We start from the raw sequence: 16,758 nt of genomic DNA, 5'->3' as shown, positions 1-16,758 counted from the left end.
AACCCTTACGAACACCACCAATCGAAGCCAGTGAACCTGCCCTTGCTGTGTACTTGCATCTCCGTCTAGTACACTGGACAATTTGTATCTTACTTTATATTTCGTCGATTAGAGAAGACATCACATAACATGCATCTTCATCGCCATCACATATTCATCCACACACTCATACATGCTTTGTAACGTAAACTTGAAAAAGAGAGGAGAAAGAAAAACTAGACTGAGGGAAATGACCAAAAAAATAACGAGTGAAAAGAAAGAGAAGGAGTATTCACATAGGTAGATGCGAATGGTATTATCTTGATTTATTGCTTATATATGCAGTAGAATTTCTTTTCTCTCACATTAATTTGATTATTTTGACTGAATAATAATATCTATCTATCTTGGACTCTTGTTCTAATGAGTTTGAGTTTGGTTCTGAGCACCATCTTGACCTTGAGCTATTCATTATGCATTCCAATAAATCAGCTTCCTTTTCTTTTCCTGATTTTCTGGGGACTAAGTATCGTTATGGAAAATCACTCACAGTAGTAATTGCCCCATCCACCAGTTTGGTAATATGCCGCGGCGGCCGCAGGATCCCATTGACCTTGAGCGGCAGAAGGTTGTTGAGCACCTTCTTGACCCGGTACACCAGGTACACCCGCTTGACCTACTTGACCGTGACCATGGGCATGTTGAGGGGTATGGGGTCCACCGGGTTGACCTGGTTGACCTGGGACACCCGTTTGTCCGTAGCTGTACCCTCCGTAGTAGTTGTATTGGTTAGGGTAACCCATTTGTTGGTGTTGCTACGTAGAGGTAAACATGATTGCAATTAGCTTTATTTGTTTGTTCATAAATATATTGTTGTTTTGTATTATATTGTATTGGATGTAAGGAAAACTATCACTCACCATGGGATAAGGTTGATGACCACCTTGACCACCTTGCGCCCCATCCGCACCTTTATCTTTACCCCAAGAGCACTTGATCGGTCTACCATGTACCAATTGATTTTGGAGGTGGGTAATGGCCAAAGCGGCATTTTGGTGGGTATCAAGTTTGACAAATGCGAATCCTCTATCGGCTTGCATCCTAATCTCCACAATATATCCATAACCTTGGAACAGAGGGATCAAATCCGCTTGAGTAGTGTAAGGGATAAGGTTTCCGACGTATACGGTGGTATTGTATTCTGGAGTTTGTTGGGCAACTGAATCATATTGGAGAGCTGTAGAACCGAAATTTGAAGGTGCTGGTGAACCACCTCCCATTCCTCCTCCGTATCCGCCCATACCTCCATTAGAACCCATACCTCCTGGTCCTCGGTTGGTAGCAGTTCCAGTTTGAGTCTTTTGGTTAGCCCAGTTGACTCGAATAGCTCGGGATCCTAACCATTCGCCATTCATAGTCGCAATAGCTTGTTCAGCGTCGGCTTTTTCTCTATAGATCCACAAATTGTCAGCTTCTCCTTCTGAATCTTCCGAACAGAGTATACTCTAGCAGTTGCTCAGTAACTCACCTGAACGATAGGAAACCGTATCCTCTAGATTTACCAGAGTTCATATCCCACATGACCCTAGCTTCCGACATACTACCAAAAGCACCAAAAGCTTTACCTAAGACATCATCATTCACTTCCGGAGACAAGTCGCCTACGAAAACATGATAATGATGTTGAGTATCTTCTTTGTTTTGATTTCCTTGATGTGCCCAGTTGACTCTTACTTCAGCATCGAAAATCTTTCTACCATTCAAAGTTTGAAGAGCTTGTTCGGCCGATCTCATATCTGCATATTCGACAAAACCATAATTCATTCCACCATGTTGAAAGTTCCTATCTTGGATGATCTTAGCTTGAACTACTGGACCTGCCACGGCGAAGATTTCGGTGAGAATATAATCTGTTACTCTTGCTGAAAGGTTGCCAACGTATAGATGAGGTTTTTTGGGTGCTTCCGCGGGTTGTCCTGGTGCGAGACCGTAGGGTTGTTGGACTTGACCTGGGACGGGAGGGACCCCGGTAGGGTTGGAGGCTGGTTGAGGTTGTCCAACGTATTCCATTTTGGAAAGAGTTTATTTGTTGATGAGATGCAGAAAGTGAAGTCGATGGGATTCTTGATTTCGATTTAGTTGGAAAAACAGAAAAAGTCGAGATGAGATGTTGAGATACGATGAGAATGAAAACCGATGACCCGGAATGACACGAGAGAGACAGATAGAGAAGAGAAAGAGAAAGAGAGAGAGAGAAAAGAAAATATGCGTGTTTACTTTTCAGACTGCGGTATGCAATTGGAAGAAGAAGAAGAGGAAGGAAGAAGACGAGCGATGGGCAAAGAAAGGAGATGAGAGAGTGAACCCAAGACACGCTGTTGCGGCCCAACATCACTCAACGACAGACCACCGCCACACAGCGGCGTTATACGTTATAACACCGTACCTTCTCCCAGTGACGCGCTGGTGCTGATTGCCACGTCCACTCGGAATGGTCCATTGGTCCATGGTCCACTTGCATCCATGCTACACTGGACAAGTAACATTACCAGAACACTATTGACAGCTCAATTGCTCAGTGAACGCCTATCAGTGAATCCAGCAAAATGGTGAGCTGGCTTATTTACGAGGTATCGTATCAAGCTAACATCCCCATAGGTCGTTCTCGCTGCATCCATCTGTACGAGGAGTGGTAAACGTGAGCTGAATCTTCATCGTCTCGTAATCACTCAAGCTGACGACAATTATACCTACAGCCCTCCTCTCGAGGCAATTCCGACCTATGCCCAGATCAAGGGTCGATGGTCTCCTCGCTGCTTTCCCCAAACTCATCCCTGTCAACTCTCAACATACCACCGTGGAAACCAACGATGTCAGATTCGTGTATCAACCTTTTGAAGAGTTGTATGTTCTGTTAATCACCAATAAGGGTAGTAATATTCTTCAGGTGAGTACAAGTCTCACTGATAGCAGTAGACTCTGTAGTATAGGACTGGCTAATCCGTTGACATCGACAGGATATCAAAACTCTTTCACTCCTCGTTCGATTGATCTCCTCTCTTACTCCAGCAATGTCCGAACCAGCAATCCTCCATCACGCATTCGACTTGTTATGCGGATTCGACGAGATAGTTTCATTAGGATACAAGGAGAACGTGTCCCTATCTCAAGTGAGGAACGTCCTAGAAGGAGAATCGCACGAAGAGAAGATTCAGGAGATTATCGCCAGGAACAAAGAAGCAGAAGCGAAAGAGGAATTGAAGAGACGTGCTAAACAATTAGAAATGCAAAGAAGAGAACAACAACGTCTGAACCAAGCTAGTTCAAGATCTTCTTTACCTGGTGGATATGGTGGTGGCGGTGGCGGTGGTGGGGGACAAGGTGGTTATTCGAGTGTACCGAGATATGATCAACCCCCTCAACAGGAATATCGAACTTCCTCACCTGCCGTTTCTTCCCAACAACAACAGCAAAGTCAGAAACCCAAGTTTAGTGGATCAGGTATGAAATTGGGTAAGAAAGGGAAGCAATCCGATTTGATCAATGCTGCTCTTGGAAGTGAACAGGATGTAGAAATGGATGAACCTGTTTATCAACAACAGAATGAACCTGAACCTGAAGTTGCGCCGGAGACTGAAGTTTCGGCTGATGTGTTGGAGAAGGTCGAGCAAGATAGGTGAGTGTATCTTTTATGGCACTCACTTTCAACAGCCGTGAAGATCTACTTCACAAGACTTGGGTAATTTCGGACGTATTTACTAATTTGCTTTACCTTCCACTATTAGCATCCACGTAACAATCAAAGAACAACTATCCCTAACCCTCCTCCGAGATGGTGGTCTGGAATCGTTCGAACTCAAAGGTGATTTAGATCTACGAATCACCGACACAGCTCAAGCCAAGATCAAATTGACATTATCGCCCAAGGATTACTCTGAATTGCAATTCAAGCAACATCCCAATGTGGCTAAATTCACTGGAAGTGACAAGGTCATAGGATTGAAAGATCCCTCGAGATCGTTCCCTGTTGGACAAGGGTTGGGAGTACTCAGGTGGAGGATGACTTCGAAAGATGAGAGTAACGTACCTTTGAATGGTGAGTTGATGACTTTCGTTTACTCTCCTGTCGCATAGTCGCATATGTGGTATATATACATAGATATTATAATACGTGAAATCCAAGCGGGACGGATAGCTGACAGGTCGATTTGTCCTTTTAGTCACCGTCTGGCCACAACCTCGCGGGGATGGTACTTCAGATGTAGCAGTAGAGTACGAGCTCGAAGCTCAACATCTGACATTGAAGAATGTTGTCATATCCATACCCGTTCCGTGAGTCCACTTCGTCAATGGTATGCTTATGTGTATAGCCTGAGATACTGATGTTTCAATGATATCTTAGCTCCGGCTCCCTCCCATCAGTGACGGGCGAAGCAGACTGGCGACTCTCTGGTAACTCCTTCGTATGGACCATCGACACAATCGATTCTGAAAACTCGAATGGATCATTAGAATTCAGGTGTCAAGGAGAAGCCGATGACTTCTTCCCTGTTTCTGTTGGATTCGCAGCTTCAGGGTCTTTAGCTGACGTCGAGGTGAGCAATTGCTGACCACTCCGAATCCATGTGCGTATGCTGATTGTGTTTGGGGTCGTGGGGGTTAGGTCGCTAAAGCAGTGTTGATTGAGAATGGTGAAGAACAGACTTTCTCACAGGAGAGAATCTTGACTGTTGATAAGTACGAGATTGTATAGACGGTCATGGATTTGCTAGATCATTGGCAGTATCATTTCTGAAAACTTATCAACAAGGGGATTTCCATTAGAGGATACAAGATGAACAATTGCGCCTTGACCAAGTAGATGGTTGGGTTGGGCTTTAACGAATTTTGGATATGGGCTTCGCCTTATTTGTATATGCATCTTATTATGTGACTGCACATCTTCAACCGGGTAGCAACGTCATGCATCTGGTGTCTTGACTTGATTTAACGTATTGAGCCATACGATTGGGAAGGAATCCATGCATGTTAGAGTAACAGCAGTCACCATCATGATTCTCTGGATGTACTATATCACCAACCTGACGCGTCGCTATGATCTTCATCGCACTCTATCTCCGCTCAAGAACAAGAATCGTTCAAGATTAAGATATACCGCCCTTGGTGCATTGGGTTTCGAATTTTAAAAGAGGAATCTTCGATCGTTGTAACACCCTCGTTCCTTCTGATAATTTAGAAACTCCAACTATGTTACAACTATGATGTTTGAGTTATGTCTGCGGAAGTCTCGACTCGTTCTATCAAGTTATTAGGTAAGATTTTCATATAGGAACGTGGTTATTTACTGTATTTGCATACGACCTGCGCGTGTGATTTTTATTGGGTTCTGGCAACTGGCCCCTTGGCACAATTAAACAACGAAGCAGCTCATCGTCCTTATTCAGGGTAAAAATCACAAATGGTTCAAGCCTACCGCACCGAGAGACAACAGCGTACCCTGACATACATGGAGAACAAGCTGTTTGCTGTATGTAGAAGATCTTTTCTGTCTTGCTTTCATGTTCATCATCTCTTCATCTCACTACACATCTAATCCATCGCCATACATACCATACTTACAATCACTCACGAACACCGCCAATATAGTCCAGCGAAAGTGAAGAAAAGAGGATAGAGAACATATACGTTGATCGCTGTGTTCTTTTATCATCTTTGCTCCACGCGTAGTCAGATATAGGGAAAAGAAAAACAAACAATAAGAGATTGGAGTGAGTGGATGAACGAAACGGCTAGGTGAGTTACACAACCTACTATGAAAGTGTACTGTACATATATACTGTATGGCATGCAGAGAGGAAGAAGGAGGAGGAAGGAGCGGAGCACGGATTCTTCAATTGGATGTACCTGTTTCATCATTACGCTTTGACCTCTATCCTGTGTCTGTCTATCCGGTACAATGTCCCAAAGTCTCGGCTGTTCTTCATGCTAGTCAAGTCCTTTGCTGATGGTCTGTGCGGTACATGCTATACGACGCCACTCTCACCTCTGTCCTTTCTCTTCATTACGCTGACACCAACAACAACTCTGACTCTGTAACTCAACGACCCACCACACCTCTCCTCATCCCATCCCATCATACATCACATACTCTCCACCTTACTCTCTCGTCATCACAAACACCGCCATCACAACTACAACCACGACAGCATAACTCACACTCGTTTTCAACCTACCAACAGCAATAGCAAAGCACTGAAAAACTAAACTCGTAAATCGTCAATACTCGTATCCTTTCATCAATCCTACACATACGCGCGACACCTTCTTTTCATCTCTCACCTCCTTACCTTGGATAGCCCAAACCCGCTGGACGGCCCTCGCCAAATCAAATCAAATCAAACCAAATCATCCATCCTCCAGTTGATTCTTGACTACTTCCTCTTCTCGTCAAAGTGCCATCACCAAAAGAATCGGTCGCCTTCAATGTTTTATCTACCTCACGCTCTTTGACAACACCAACGCCAACGACAACAAATAACAAACGATCTTGTGTAGGAAAAGATAAAGAGAGAGCCTACGGGCTAAAATCTTCTGGAAATATGACGGGAATGAGATCATCAGGATCTAGATTCGGATTTGGAAATGGACCATTGTTTCTGATCTTAGTTCTATGTATTATCGGACAATTGGATTTGGTATCTGCCAATGAACACTCGTCATCGAGGTTGGAAAGAAGGTCGAATCATACAAGAGGTAAAAGACAGAGTTGGATAGCGGAGGAGATTGATGTTGTGGACAATCAGTGGAGGAATAGGGAGAGGATCAAAAAGCAGTTAGATCTCGATCTAGATGGTGAGTCTTCCATCCCATCGTTTAGTATGTACGGACGAAAATAGAAGGATGCATGCTGATGATATGGTTCGGTATGCTGTTATTCCAGCCGATGTGGGATTATTGGATGGTTTACTTGATCTTGCAGCTTCACCTTTGGATACATCATCTACTTCTACTATCGAGTCGTCATCGGCAGTTACTACTTCGTCAACGTCGACATCCTCGGTGGAAGGATCTGCCAAATCAACTTTGGCTTTTACCACTTCGACTATAGAGTCCACTTCAACTTCCACTTCCACTTCGACTGTCGAACCAACCTCAACATCAACCTCAACCTCTTCACCTGTATCTACCTCGACCTCATCAGCGGAATCAACATCCAGTAACCCCACTGAAGCTACTTTCACCTCTACTTCATCAGCGGAATCAACATCCAGTATCACCAATGAAGCTGCTTCCACCTCTACTTCAACATCAATATCAGAAGAAGCATCAACGACTACAATTGATGCAGTCGGTAACACTATAATAAGTAAGTCCAAGTTCAAACTCAAGTATAATCTCAATTGCCAAGTATCTTCTTTATTCAATCTTAACTTCACTTCTACTTCAATCCTAAATTTTCATTTTCATCGTTATTTTCTTTCTTCTTCAATTTTATCAACTCGTTTACGAGAATTTCATGATGGACAATGGCGATGGCGTTCGCCTATAATATTCGCAAATGCAAGCACATTACCTCCAACTCACTCAAGACACGCGTCAAGATCAAGATCAAGATCAAGAAATCCTCGTTTCGCAAATGGACACAAGAGGCAGGAGAATGAACGGGTAGAGGGAAGTGGAGAAGGATCAGCAGGTGTCGAATCCTCATCAAGTGAATCGCTCGAGTCTGCCAGTATATCAGCTGCGACCTCACCTGTCGAATCTTGGTCCGAATCTACCACTGATCAGGCGGCTCAACCTACTTCTTCAAGTTGGATTGAACCTGGATCTACCACCTCAAATGCAGCGTGGGAATCAGGTGATTCTGCTTGGCCGTCCGATACACCCACCGAGACCGCAACACTATCTGTTGAGTCAGGGTCGGGAGAGCCAACGCGACCTACTGCATCAATCTGGAGTGATTCCGCTTCGGGCATTTCGACATCTTCTACCTGGTCCCTCGAAGCATCAATCAGCGTGACACCGACATCCGCTTCGCTTTCCCAATCCATCATGGATTCGGCATCTTCATGGAGCGATCCTGCTCCAATCACTTCCAGTTCAGCATGGGAAACAAGTACCTCCACTTGGTCATCCGATAATCCAGTAGTGTCATCTTCCGCTGAGTCTGTCCCTCCGTGGTCTGATTCCTCAGTACAAACCTCGTCTTCAACAAGGAGTGAATCTAGTACGTCTCCAACCATTACAACTTCGTCATCGACCCTAACTCCAGTCGAATCTACTTCAACCTGGATGGACCCGTCAATACCTCCTGACACCTCGACTCTCTCATCGGTGTCGTCAACGAGTGACTTTTCAACGCCCTCCACTGAAGCCACAGAAACGGTGGAATTTTCCTCGACCTCACTTAATTCGAAACCGAGCTCAACGGCCACATCGGCTGCTTCATCTTCTTCGCCCAACGCAACGTCGCTTGTCGAAAATCCATCAACGTCTACAATCTCTGTGGCGTGGAATTCTAGCTCAGCTGCGAGTTCACCTACTTGGTCGGACAGCATATTAGCTACGACGCTCACGAATCCAGATGGGCATGTTACAACTTCTGTTTACAATGTCTCGACATCATCTCCCTCTTCTGTGCCAGATCCCGTATCTCAGCCCTCAAAGACTTGGTTAGCTTCCGCTACCGATTCCTCTTCGCAAAATATTTCGACTTCCGGGTTGAGCGTTACAAAATTGTCATCGTATCTTGAGGCGACGACCGCTTCCACCTCAATCTCCGAGTGGGTTTCTTCAACCACTTCCAGTGTTGTCACTACCATGCCTGATGGGCAGGCGACAACCTCAACATTGGTCTCACCTTCAGTTACATCTACCTTGAACTTACCTTCTACCTCAACCCAATCATCAGCATGGTTCAATACTAGCATTGCAACGTTTGGGATCAGTACGACCATTGCAGAACCTACTTCATCATGGGCGTCTTGGAATGAATCAACGCCATTTTCATCTTTTGGAAACTGGTCATCAGTGTCAGGATCTTCCACTCCCGCCATCACTGCTCTTGGTGTGTCTAATGAGCTCGCTTCATCTCCGTGGGATCAAACAATCAATGGATCCGACACGGTCTCTCCTGCATCACCACCTTTTACAAATATTTCTGCAAGCTGGAATTCCTCTTCAACTTGGACACCTTCTTTGACTTCTACTTTCGCTTTTGTTGCCACTTCTTCCAGTGATTCTCTTCTTGAACCTTCATTCTCTTTGACAAGTTCTATTACCTTCTTTCCCTCAAACCTCACGCCTTCAAGTGTTTCGTTCTTCAAAACTCTATCTTCAATATCCTTGTCCTCAACTTTCGCAATTCCTTCTACCACAATGTCAAGTTCTTCAATTACTGATTCAAGCGCGATTCTACTCGCTCCCGCTTTCGTTGAAACCTCAATAGCTAACACTGCAACCTCCACTTCGATAGCTTCGGAAACAGAACCAGCTACTTCCACCATTGCGACTTCTTCACCGGATAGTGCCACCGCAGCCGCTACTTCTGAAACGCCTCTTATCAGTGTTGGAGCTAGTACTGCAGGTGAGGCTTACAATTGTCATACCCTTGAACCACTAGACTAACTCATATCTTCGTTTCAGCTTCGGTCGGTACGAGCGACACCCTCTCGGCGGCTACCACGACTCAACCTGCTGCTGAAGCCATACCCTCGACTACATCCAGTGAAGAACCGGATTCCAGCGAGGTAGCAACCTCCTCGCAATTGTCATCAAATGAAGCTGCCACTACTAGTGATGCTCCATCTAGTTCATCTGTGGAAACATCGAGTTCATCGACGGTTGAATCAGCTGCTGCCACTTCAGAGGTTTCCCAACCCCCCACTATCACTGATACTACCACCACAGCCGGCCTGACCAGCACAACGCCTTCTGTCGAAACTTCGCCTGTCACCTCAGAGGTGGGATCATCAGCCACAAGCACCACCGAACCAAGCTTCTTACCGGTCACCAGTACAAGCGAGGAATCAGCTCAATCCACCTCGAACGCTTCCTCTCTCGCCACTGAAACCGAATCTTCTCTCACGGAACCTACTTCATCGCCTTCACTTACAACGGATGTTGAGAGTTCGTCTGCCCCCTTCACTTCAGTCGCTTCATCCGCTTCCGAATCTGATGAGCTCATCACTTCGACAACCCCGACCACCACGGAGTCGTTCAGTAATGGAACACCCACTAGCCTATCACAAGAGCCATCGACCACTATCAATGGCTCCGATGCAGGCACATCCTCTGGAGTGTCAGCTACTGCCACTGCTAATCCTTCTGATGAGGTCTCCAGTTCAACTTCCGGCAATGAGACATCGGCCACCGAGACGGTTTCCGCTATCCCATCGGATGCGATTAGCAGCATTTATACCGCTACTTCGACTCCTTCGGTCAACGGGACTGGTGTTAGCACTTTCGTACCTACCTCAACGGAATCCGAATGGAGTTCAGCATCTGTTACTGCTTCATCGACATCGTCCTATAATGCCACCAGCACGACAGATGATGCGTACACCCCAACGCAGACCTGGTTGATTGGTTATACGCAAGCGTCATCGACTGAAGAATGGACTAGCGAGTCTACTTCTGAAACTCCTACTACCACTGGTACCAAGACCACTGCCATCACCACTACCCCTTCAGTCGCTACCATTCCTAGCAGTATGCCAACGTTGATTGTTCCTGCAAACTCGGTCGCCAACGATGCTAACGCCGGCTCGGGCGGAGAGGACGATCCGATCCAGGACAAGACCTTGATTGCGATCTTGCTCTCGGCAGATTACTATCCTTGGTGGTTCGTGGTCAACTCGTCTGATGCTACATCTCAGTTGCTCAACACTTTCCCTACTTTGATCAGCAATGCGCTTGAGATCAACACGTCCGACGTAAAGACTTATGGTCTTCAAGTATACCAACCTGCCGCCTGGGATGGAGATAAGACTTCGCTCCTCACTCAATACATGTCATACATCCCAACCAAATATTTCGATACTCTCAACGCTTATATCAAGACCTCTTCTTCACCACTCTACAATCAGACGGGTATAGAAGGTGCTTTGGCTGCTCAGATCAACACTGCTTTCCCACTTGCTGCATCCTCTGAGACCGCTCCCCAGTCGTCGTCGACTACCAGCGGATCGTCGGATAGTAATAGAAAACGAAACATCATCATTGGAGTCTGTGTTGCCATCGGAGGTATTTTGTGGATAGGATTGGTATATTGGATCTACAAGAGAGTCAAGAAATCGAATGATAAAGCGGTTCACAAGCGATTATCCGAGCACATGTCGATGTTTGGTGATCATCGACCTATGTCTGAGGTATACGCTCAATCCAACTGGAACGGCAATTCAAGGAGGGTATCGATGGCACCTTCCATCGCTGCTAGTGAGGTTGATGACCGACCCAGTTCTTTCTACGCCTCACCATTTGAGAACGACCGATCGATGAGGGAACAGCAAAGACTTGAAAGAGAGAGTTACGGTGCATCTTCGTCCAATTATTCCGGCTCGGGAGATTCGAGATCACCTACGAATCCAAATTATGGTCCTTCCGTATTTGGTACTTCATGGTTCCAAAATCCCCACCAACAAGGTCAATCACAAGGTAGATCGAGAATATCTCAGAACCCATTTGAGGACATTGCCACCAGATCTTATCTTGGTACATCCACTTCGAATATGAACCTGAATTATAACAATCAACCTCATTCTCCGACTACTTTGAATAGTTCGATTGGATCTCAACAAGGAGCGAAGAGGAGAAGTGCAGTGGGTAAACCTGTATCGAAAGCTTTGATCTCTAATCCTACTTTGCAAGCGAATTCGTTGGAATTTAGAGATTATGGTACATTACGTGAATAGATGTGTTTGTGAAATAAGAAAGAAAGGATGGACAATAAATTGAACTCTTCAAGCAAGTTCAACTCTTACGGATACGACTTTTGGCATCATTTATACCAGTGAAGAACAAATAGGACATTAACTTAGAATCTCTCCTCCCCCGCCCTTCCAACCGCATATGCATCTTGCCCCTCTCAATCTTTAACTCTCAAGAATTATGGCTGAGCCACAATAAAGATACCATAGGATCATCACAATTACATACTTTTATCTGATCAGGTTTCGTTTATCGTTCTACCATCAGCTTTTTTCCTTTCTGCTTTCATGTTTGTTAACTTCAGTTGGACCCTTTTTGTCTTTTTATCGGGTTTAAAATTATAGGATAGTTAGCTTCTTAAGATACTTTGGATGTTAATGCAAAGATATATATATCCTACGTGTGCATATCAACTGTAACTGTTGGCGAGGACTCATTCACAGACAGATAATTTTGAACGGTTTTCCGTAGGGTGTGTCACCAGGCACGTATCTTGTTGATATGACGTAGGAAAGATACGAGTATCTAAGTTCAGTTTTCGATCCTCTTGTCCTTGATACTTGCATTAGATATCGTGAATCTAAATCATCGGTATGAGGACATCTAGGTAATCGCATGTATCCACTACGTATGCGCTTGAGCGTGAAGACCTGTTGAGGGAGAAATCCATTTTCATGACCCAACCGACGTCATACCCCAATCAGAGTATGTAAAATACGGTGTATGAAAGACCTCGTCAGTCAGCTGTCATTTACATGGCAAGACGACCTCATCGGTTGATTTCAACGATATATATGCACACAGAGGTAACTCGTACATAGATTGAAAGCCTTTCCCCTCTTATTTTTGTGTTATAATCATACAACAAGAAATAATCATACAATATGGACACAGTCAAATCAATCGTTGATAAAGCTACAGGCGGTGAGAGCGCTACTGCTGCTGTGAGTTATTCTCTCTCATCCCACCCACTTGAGTGTCGTTTTATCTATATATCACTGTATGCTGGTTTTAATCGTGATCGTAATCCTTCATCACTACAGTATTCCCCATCATCTCTCATCGACCCATGAGATACTGACGTCCACCCCTTATATGTTCCCCGTTATAGCCCGGCGGTGAGACCGCGTCCAAAGGAGAATTTGCCAAACCTGGTGATTTCCCTATCGAATCTCAAGTAGATCGAGCAGTGGGTATCCAAGAGGATATGACCAAGAAACCTGCTCCGGCAACTTTACAGGAAGGTGATGATGATTTCACCCAATACAAAGCTGCTAAGAAGGTGAGCTGAGTCGAAGTCAATTTCTCTGCTGGAATCGCATATACAGATATCGTATAATACTGACAATATCTATGTATGATGGTTGTCACAGCTCCTAGGCAAGAAGACGATCGTCACTGGAGGTGATTCAGGTATAGGTAGAGCGGCTGCCGTGATGTTTGCTATGGAAGGTGCAGATGTGAGTTCATCTAACCATTTCAAACATTTATAGTCACCATTTACTGTTCCTGTTTAATTTCCGGAATGCTGATAGAGCTACTTTTGCGGTGTTAGGTCGCATTGGTATACTTGCCAGAAGAACAGAAAGATGCCGAGAAATCCAAACAACTGATCGTCCAAGCTGGTGGACAATGTCTGCTGTTCCCTCAAGATATAAGGGACGAACAAGGTTGTAAGAGAGTGATCGATAGTGTCGTACAAGCTTGGGGCAAGATCGACGTATTGGTTAATAACGCTAGTGTCATGGTGAGTTCAGAGTTCTCAAACTTCATGACTTCATGCATCCATATATCACTGTCTTGGATTATAGCTGATAAGATGTTTTGTTGTAGTACTCCATCCCTGATATTACTGATATCACCACTGAGCAATTCGATAGAACTATCAAGACCAACATCTATGGTACTTTGTGAGTTGTCTACACAGATCCTTACACCCAGTCGCTGGCAACGCAGACAAACTGACTGATCGTCGTGTCTCGCGAACCATTATAGCTTTATGACCAGAGCTGCTGTACCTCACATTCCCAAGGGAGGTTCCATCATCGTCACAGCTTCTCAAGGTGAGTACTCTCACACTCTCAGCTATATTATTGCATTATACAAATGGGCTAATCTGTCTTTCTTTTGCTAGTCGCTTACGCTGGTCCTCCCATGTTGGTAGACTACAGTATGACCAAAGGAGCTCAAGTAGCTATGGTTAGATGTCTATCCAACCAATTGCTATCGAAAGGTATCAGGTCAGTTTCACGTTTCCCTCGTCCTCTCTTAGTCTCTTTCGAGGTCTTGATCAGGTATGTGATTTGATCTTACTAAATATGCATTTTGTATATTAGGGTAAACGCAGTTTGTCCCGGACCAGTATGGACTCCTCTTCAACCAGCAGCAATGTCCGAAGATCAAATGAAAGAATGGCACAATTCCCCCGCACCCATCGGTCGAATTGGCCAACCTTCAGAGCTCGGTCCGGCATACGTGTTTTTGGCAAGTCAAGATGCTAGTTTCATTAGTGGTCAGAGTATCCATGTTAATGGTGGAGCCATCGTTGCTGGATAAAACGAGCATCGTGACGAAGCCTTCAAGCTTTTTTTTCGATAATACCTCTAGTAATATAAGTATATGTGTATCGTTAGTAAAGTCGAATCTGGAAGTAAATGGTCGAGCTATGAGATGTCATGTATCATTATAACGTCCAGTCATTCCATGCTTGGTGGTCAACCTGAGGATCGTTCTATCAACTTCGATAGTGCAGAACTGTGATTGTTGTCAGTATGCTCATGCCTATGATTACTGATCCAGAGCTGAATCAGTCTTGCTATCCCAAATGGAGGTTGATATCGACCGAGTGAGATTGTGTAAGTATATTTTCAGATTGAGCAAAGCGAACATCGAGAATCAAGTAGTCAGCTCCAAATAATCGTTATGAATATGCATTAAGTGAATATACAGTTTATCATCATCGTCATTACCTTTTCCTTCAGAATATCCGAATTCCTCTTATGTACCTTCTCCGCATCATTGATATATGTAATCCATCGTCCTATCCGTATGCATCTTCGACCTTGATAGAATATGTTATGTATGTCCTCGAACTATTCCGGTCCATCTTTTTACTCAACCAGTCTAGCAAACATCTGATTCTGGTCCAGTAGTTCATACCGATTAATGGGCCAATCGATAGACTTTCGCGGCATTACCACCCATCACACCTGTCAACTCCTCTTTACCTTCTCCCAATTGGGTGATGACCCTCCTCAAGACGGAATACCATTCACCGTTCGATATGGGTTGTTCCAGATCACCTGGGATGGGTGATACTTTGGTCAAGTCGGCGAGAGGTAAGGCAGGGGTAGAACCGAAGATTATACGATGGGTACCAAACGCTTCGATCGCAGGGGAGACTATGAAATGAGATGAAATGATTCTTCAGTCTGAACTCTTTACGATCGTTGCGAGCATACGAGAGGTATTCGACTGAAGTTACTGAGGTTTGTATACCCCTTAAAGCGAAGGTATAAGAAATGATCTGATACCCACTATACATTCTCAAAACCCTTTCCAACTCTTTACGATCATCCCACCATTTCCCCTCTCCCTCTTTACCCTGGACGATGTCCACCACTGGAGGTAAGGCTTTGAGATATACGTTGGCGTGCAAGGAGAGGCTGGCAAGTCGAGCGAGATGAAGGTTATATGCTTCGGAATTGAGGAGAGGGGTAGAAGTTTTGGTCAGTGGGGGAGGGAGGATACCGGCTATAGAGGAAAAAAAAATATCAGTAATGAAATTGCAAGAAGATGGGATTGGCGTTGAGTCTGTCTGGGACGAGCGAGAGATACAGGTCAGATCTTTTAATGTCAACTCACAAATAACAACTTTTCCAGGTTCTTTCCCATTCTCACCCGTTACCGGTGTGCTCCCCCCACCTTCCGGTTTACCCCAACATCCATCCAGTGCATTCACAGCTTCTTCCAAAAGATCCCATTCTTTCTCTGATAAGGGGAATGTGGAGGGTACGATGATGTCGACAGCACCTTTGGCAATGTTGGTTATACTGGGTGGAGTTACTAAAGTGAGGTTGAGGATGGTTGGGTGGATCGAGAATGGTTTGACTCCGCTAAAAGTGAGTCCTTCATCAGCTCATCTTTCTTTTCTTCTAGTAGTGTATTGGTATAACAATTAGAAGTATGGTCTTCAAAGGATCCCGTATAACGCCATTCATTGCGGTGGCTGAGACCATAGAGAACCATCGGCTACTCACAGAACAGCTTGGGCAGGTTCGGCCGATACGTCCATTTTCACCTGTACTGCACTCCTAACAGGAGGACGGGGGAAGGAAGGGTCGAGACCATCGTATATCGGATCAGGAGTAGGTTCGATCTTCTTGATGAACGAGTGAGTATCAATGATGAATTCCGGGTGGATAGTAGATGGTGAAGGAGGTAAAGGGGCTGAAGCTACAACGAAATGAACACAGAGAAAAAGAAATCAGTCAATGTGATTCCAGAAGTAGAGGTAGAAGTGAATAATGGCATACATGGACTGAGGGGTCCTTGAGGTGCGAAGAGGCTTTTGGAGAGAGGAGGTGGTCGTTTAGGAGGCATGATAGGTTTCGTTATAGGTCAGACGTTTCGTTATATGATCATCAGAGTCAGGAAGGAGAAGAACGATGCAAGTACTCGTCGCAAAAAATACTGCCTCTACGTGTATGTTGGAGGATGTTGACAAGTGAAATAAGTGAATGATAGTAGTTGACTGAAAAGAAAACACTAAACAACGCCCAAGCCATATCTTATATGCGAAACACAACATACAACATACACATGCTAATCTATCATTCGATATTTATTAAT

At 44.7% G+C, this 16,758-nt stretch overlaps 5 protein-coding genes across 5 annotated transcripts; 3 read left to right on the top strand and 2 right to left on the bottom strand.

Annotated features, from left to right (window-relative positions):
- Positions 1 to 399: 399 nt before the first annotated feature.
- Positions 400 to 2,049, bottom strand: V865_006176 (uncharacterized protein; the record flags this gene model as incomplete). The annotated part of the gene is made up of 4 exons (XM_066229936.1): positions 400 to 443; positions 530 to 794; positions 900 to 1,428; positions 1,508 to 2,049. The coding sequence occupies 4 exons, from the start codon at positions 2,047 to 2,049 to the stop codon at positions 400 to 402; spliced, it is 1,380 nt and encodes a 459-aa protein (XP_066086033.1).
- Positions 2,050 to 2,585: 536 nt separating this feature from the next.
- Positions 2,586 to 4,732, top strand: V865_006175 (uncharacterized protein; the record flags this gene model as incomplete). The annotated part of the gene is made up of 8 exons (XM_066229935.1): positions 2,586 to 2,588; positions 2,638 to 2,677; positions 2,736 to 2,926; positions 2,997 to 3,655; positions 3,765 to 4,075; positions 4,200 to 4,311; positions 4,382 to 4,574; positions 4,643 to 4,732. The coding sequence occupies 8 exons, from the start codon at positions 2,586 to 2,588 to the stop codon at positions 4,730 to 4,732; spliced, it is 1,599 nt and encodes a 532-aa protein (XP_066086032.1).
- A 1,846-nt stretch (positions 4,733 to 6,578) lies between these two features.
- Positions 6,579 to 11,891, top strand: V865_006174 (uncharacterized protein; the record flags this gene model as incomplete). Its single annotated transcript, XM_066229934.1, has 3 exons — positions 6,579 to 6,831; positions 6,920 to 9,565; positions 9,625 to 11,891. The coding sequence occupies 3 exons, from the start codon at positions 6,579 to 6,581 to the stop codon at positions 11,889 to 11,891; spliced, it is 5,166 nt and encodes a 1,721-aa protein (XP_066086031.1).
- A 900-nt stretch (positions 11,892 to 12,791) lies between these two features.
- On the top strand, positions 12,792 to 14,463 carry V865_006173 (uncharacterized protein; the record flags this gene model as incomplete). Its single annotated transcript, XM_066229933.1, has 8 exons — positions 12,792 to 12,851; positions 13,019 to 13,189; positions 13,281 to 13,367; positions 13,463 to 13,654; positions 13,741 to 13,817; positions 13,903 to 13,970; positions 14,042 to 14,147; positions 14,244 to 14,463. The coding sequence occupies 8 exons, from the start codon at positions 12,792 to 12,794 to the stop codon at positions 14,461 to 14,463; spliced, it is 981 nt and encodes a 326-aa protein (XP_066086030.1).
- A 606-nt stretch (positions 14,464 to 15,069) lies between these two features.
- On the bottom strand, positions 15,070 to 16,509 carry V865_006172 (uncharacterized protein; the record flags this gene model as incomplete). The annotated part of the gene is made up of 5 exons (XM_066229932.1): positions 15,070 to 15,308; positions 15,445 to 15,660; positions 15,772 to 16,022; positions 16,167 to 16,362; positions 16,443 to 16,509. The coding sequence occupies 5 exons, from the start codon at positions 16,507 to 16,509 to the stop codon at positions 15,070 to 15,072; spliced, it is 969 nt and encodes a 322-aa protein (XP_066086029.1).
- Between the last annotated feature and the right edge of the window lie 249 nt (positions 16,510 to 16,758).

This window comes from Kwoniella europaea, chromosome 1 (genome assembly GCF_036810445.1).
Source record: "Kwoniella europaea PYCC6329 chromosome 1, complete sequence".
Taxonomy (NCBI): domain Eukaryota; kingdom Fungi; phylum Basidiomycota; class Tremellomycetes; order Tremellales; family Cryptococcaceae; genus Kwoniella; species Kwoniella europaea.
This window is presented reverse-complemented; position numbering and strand designations above follow the sequence as displayed.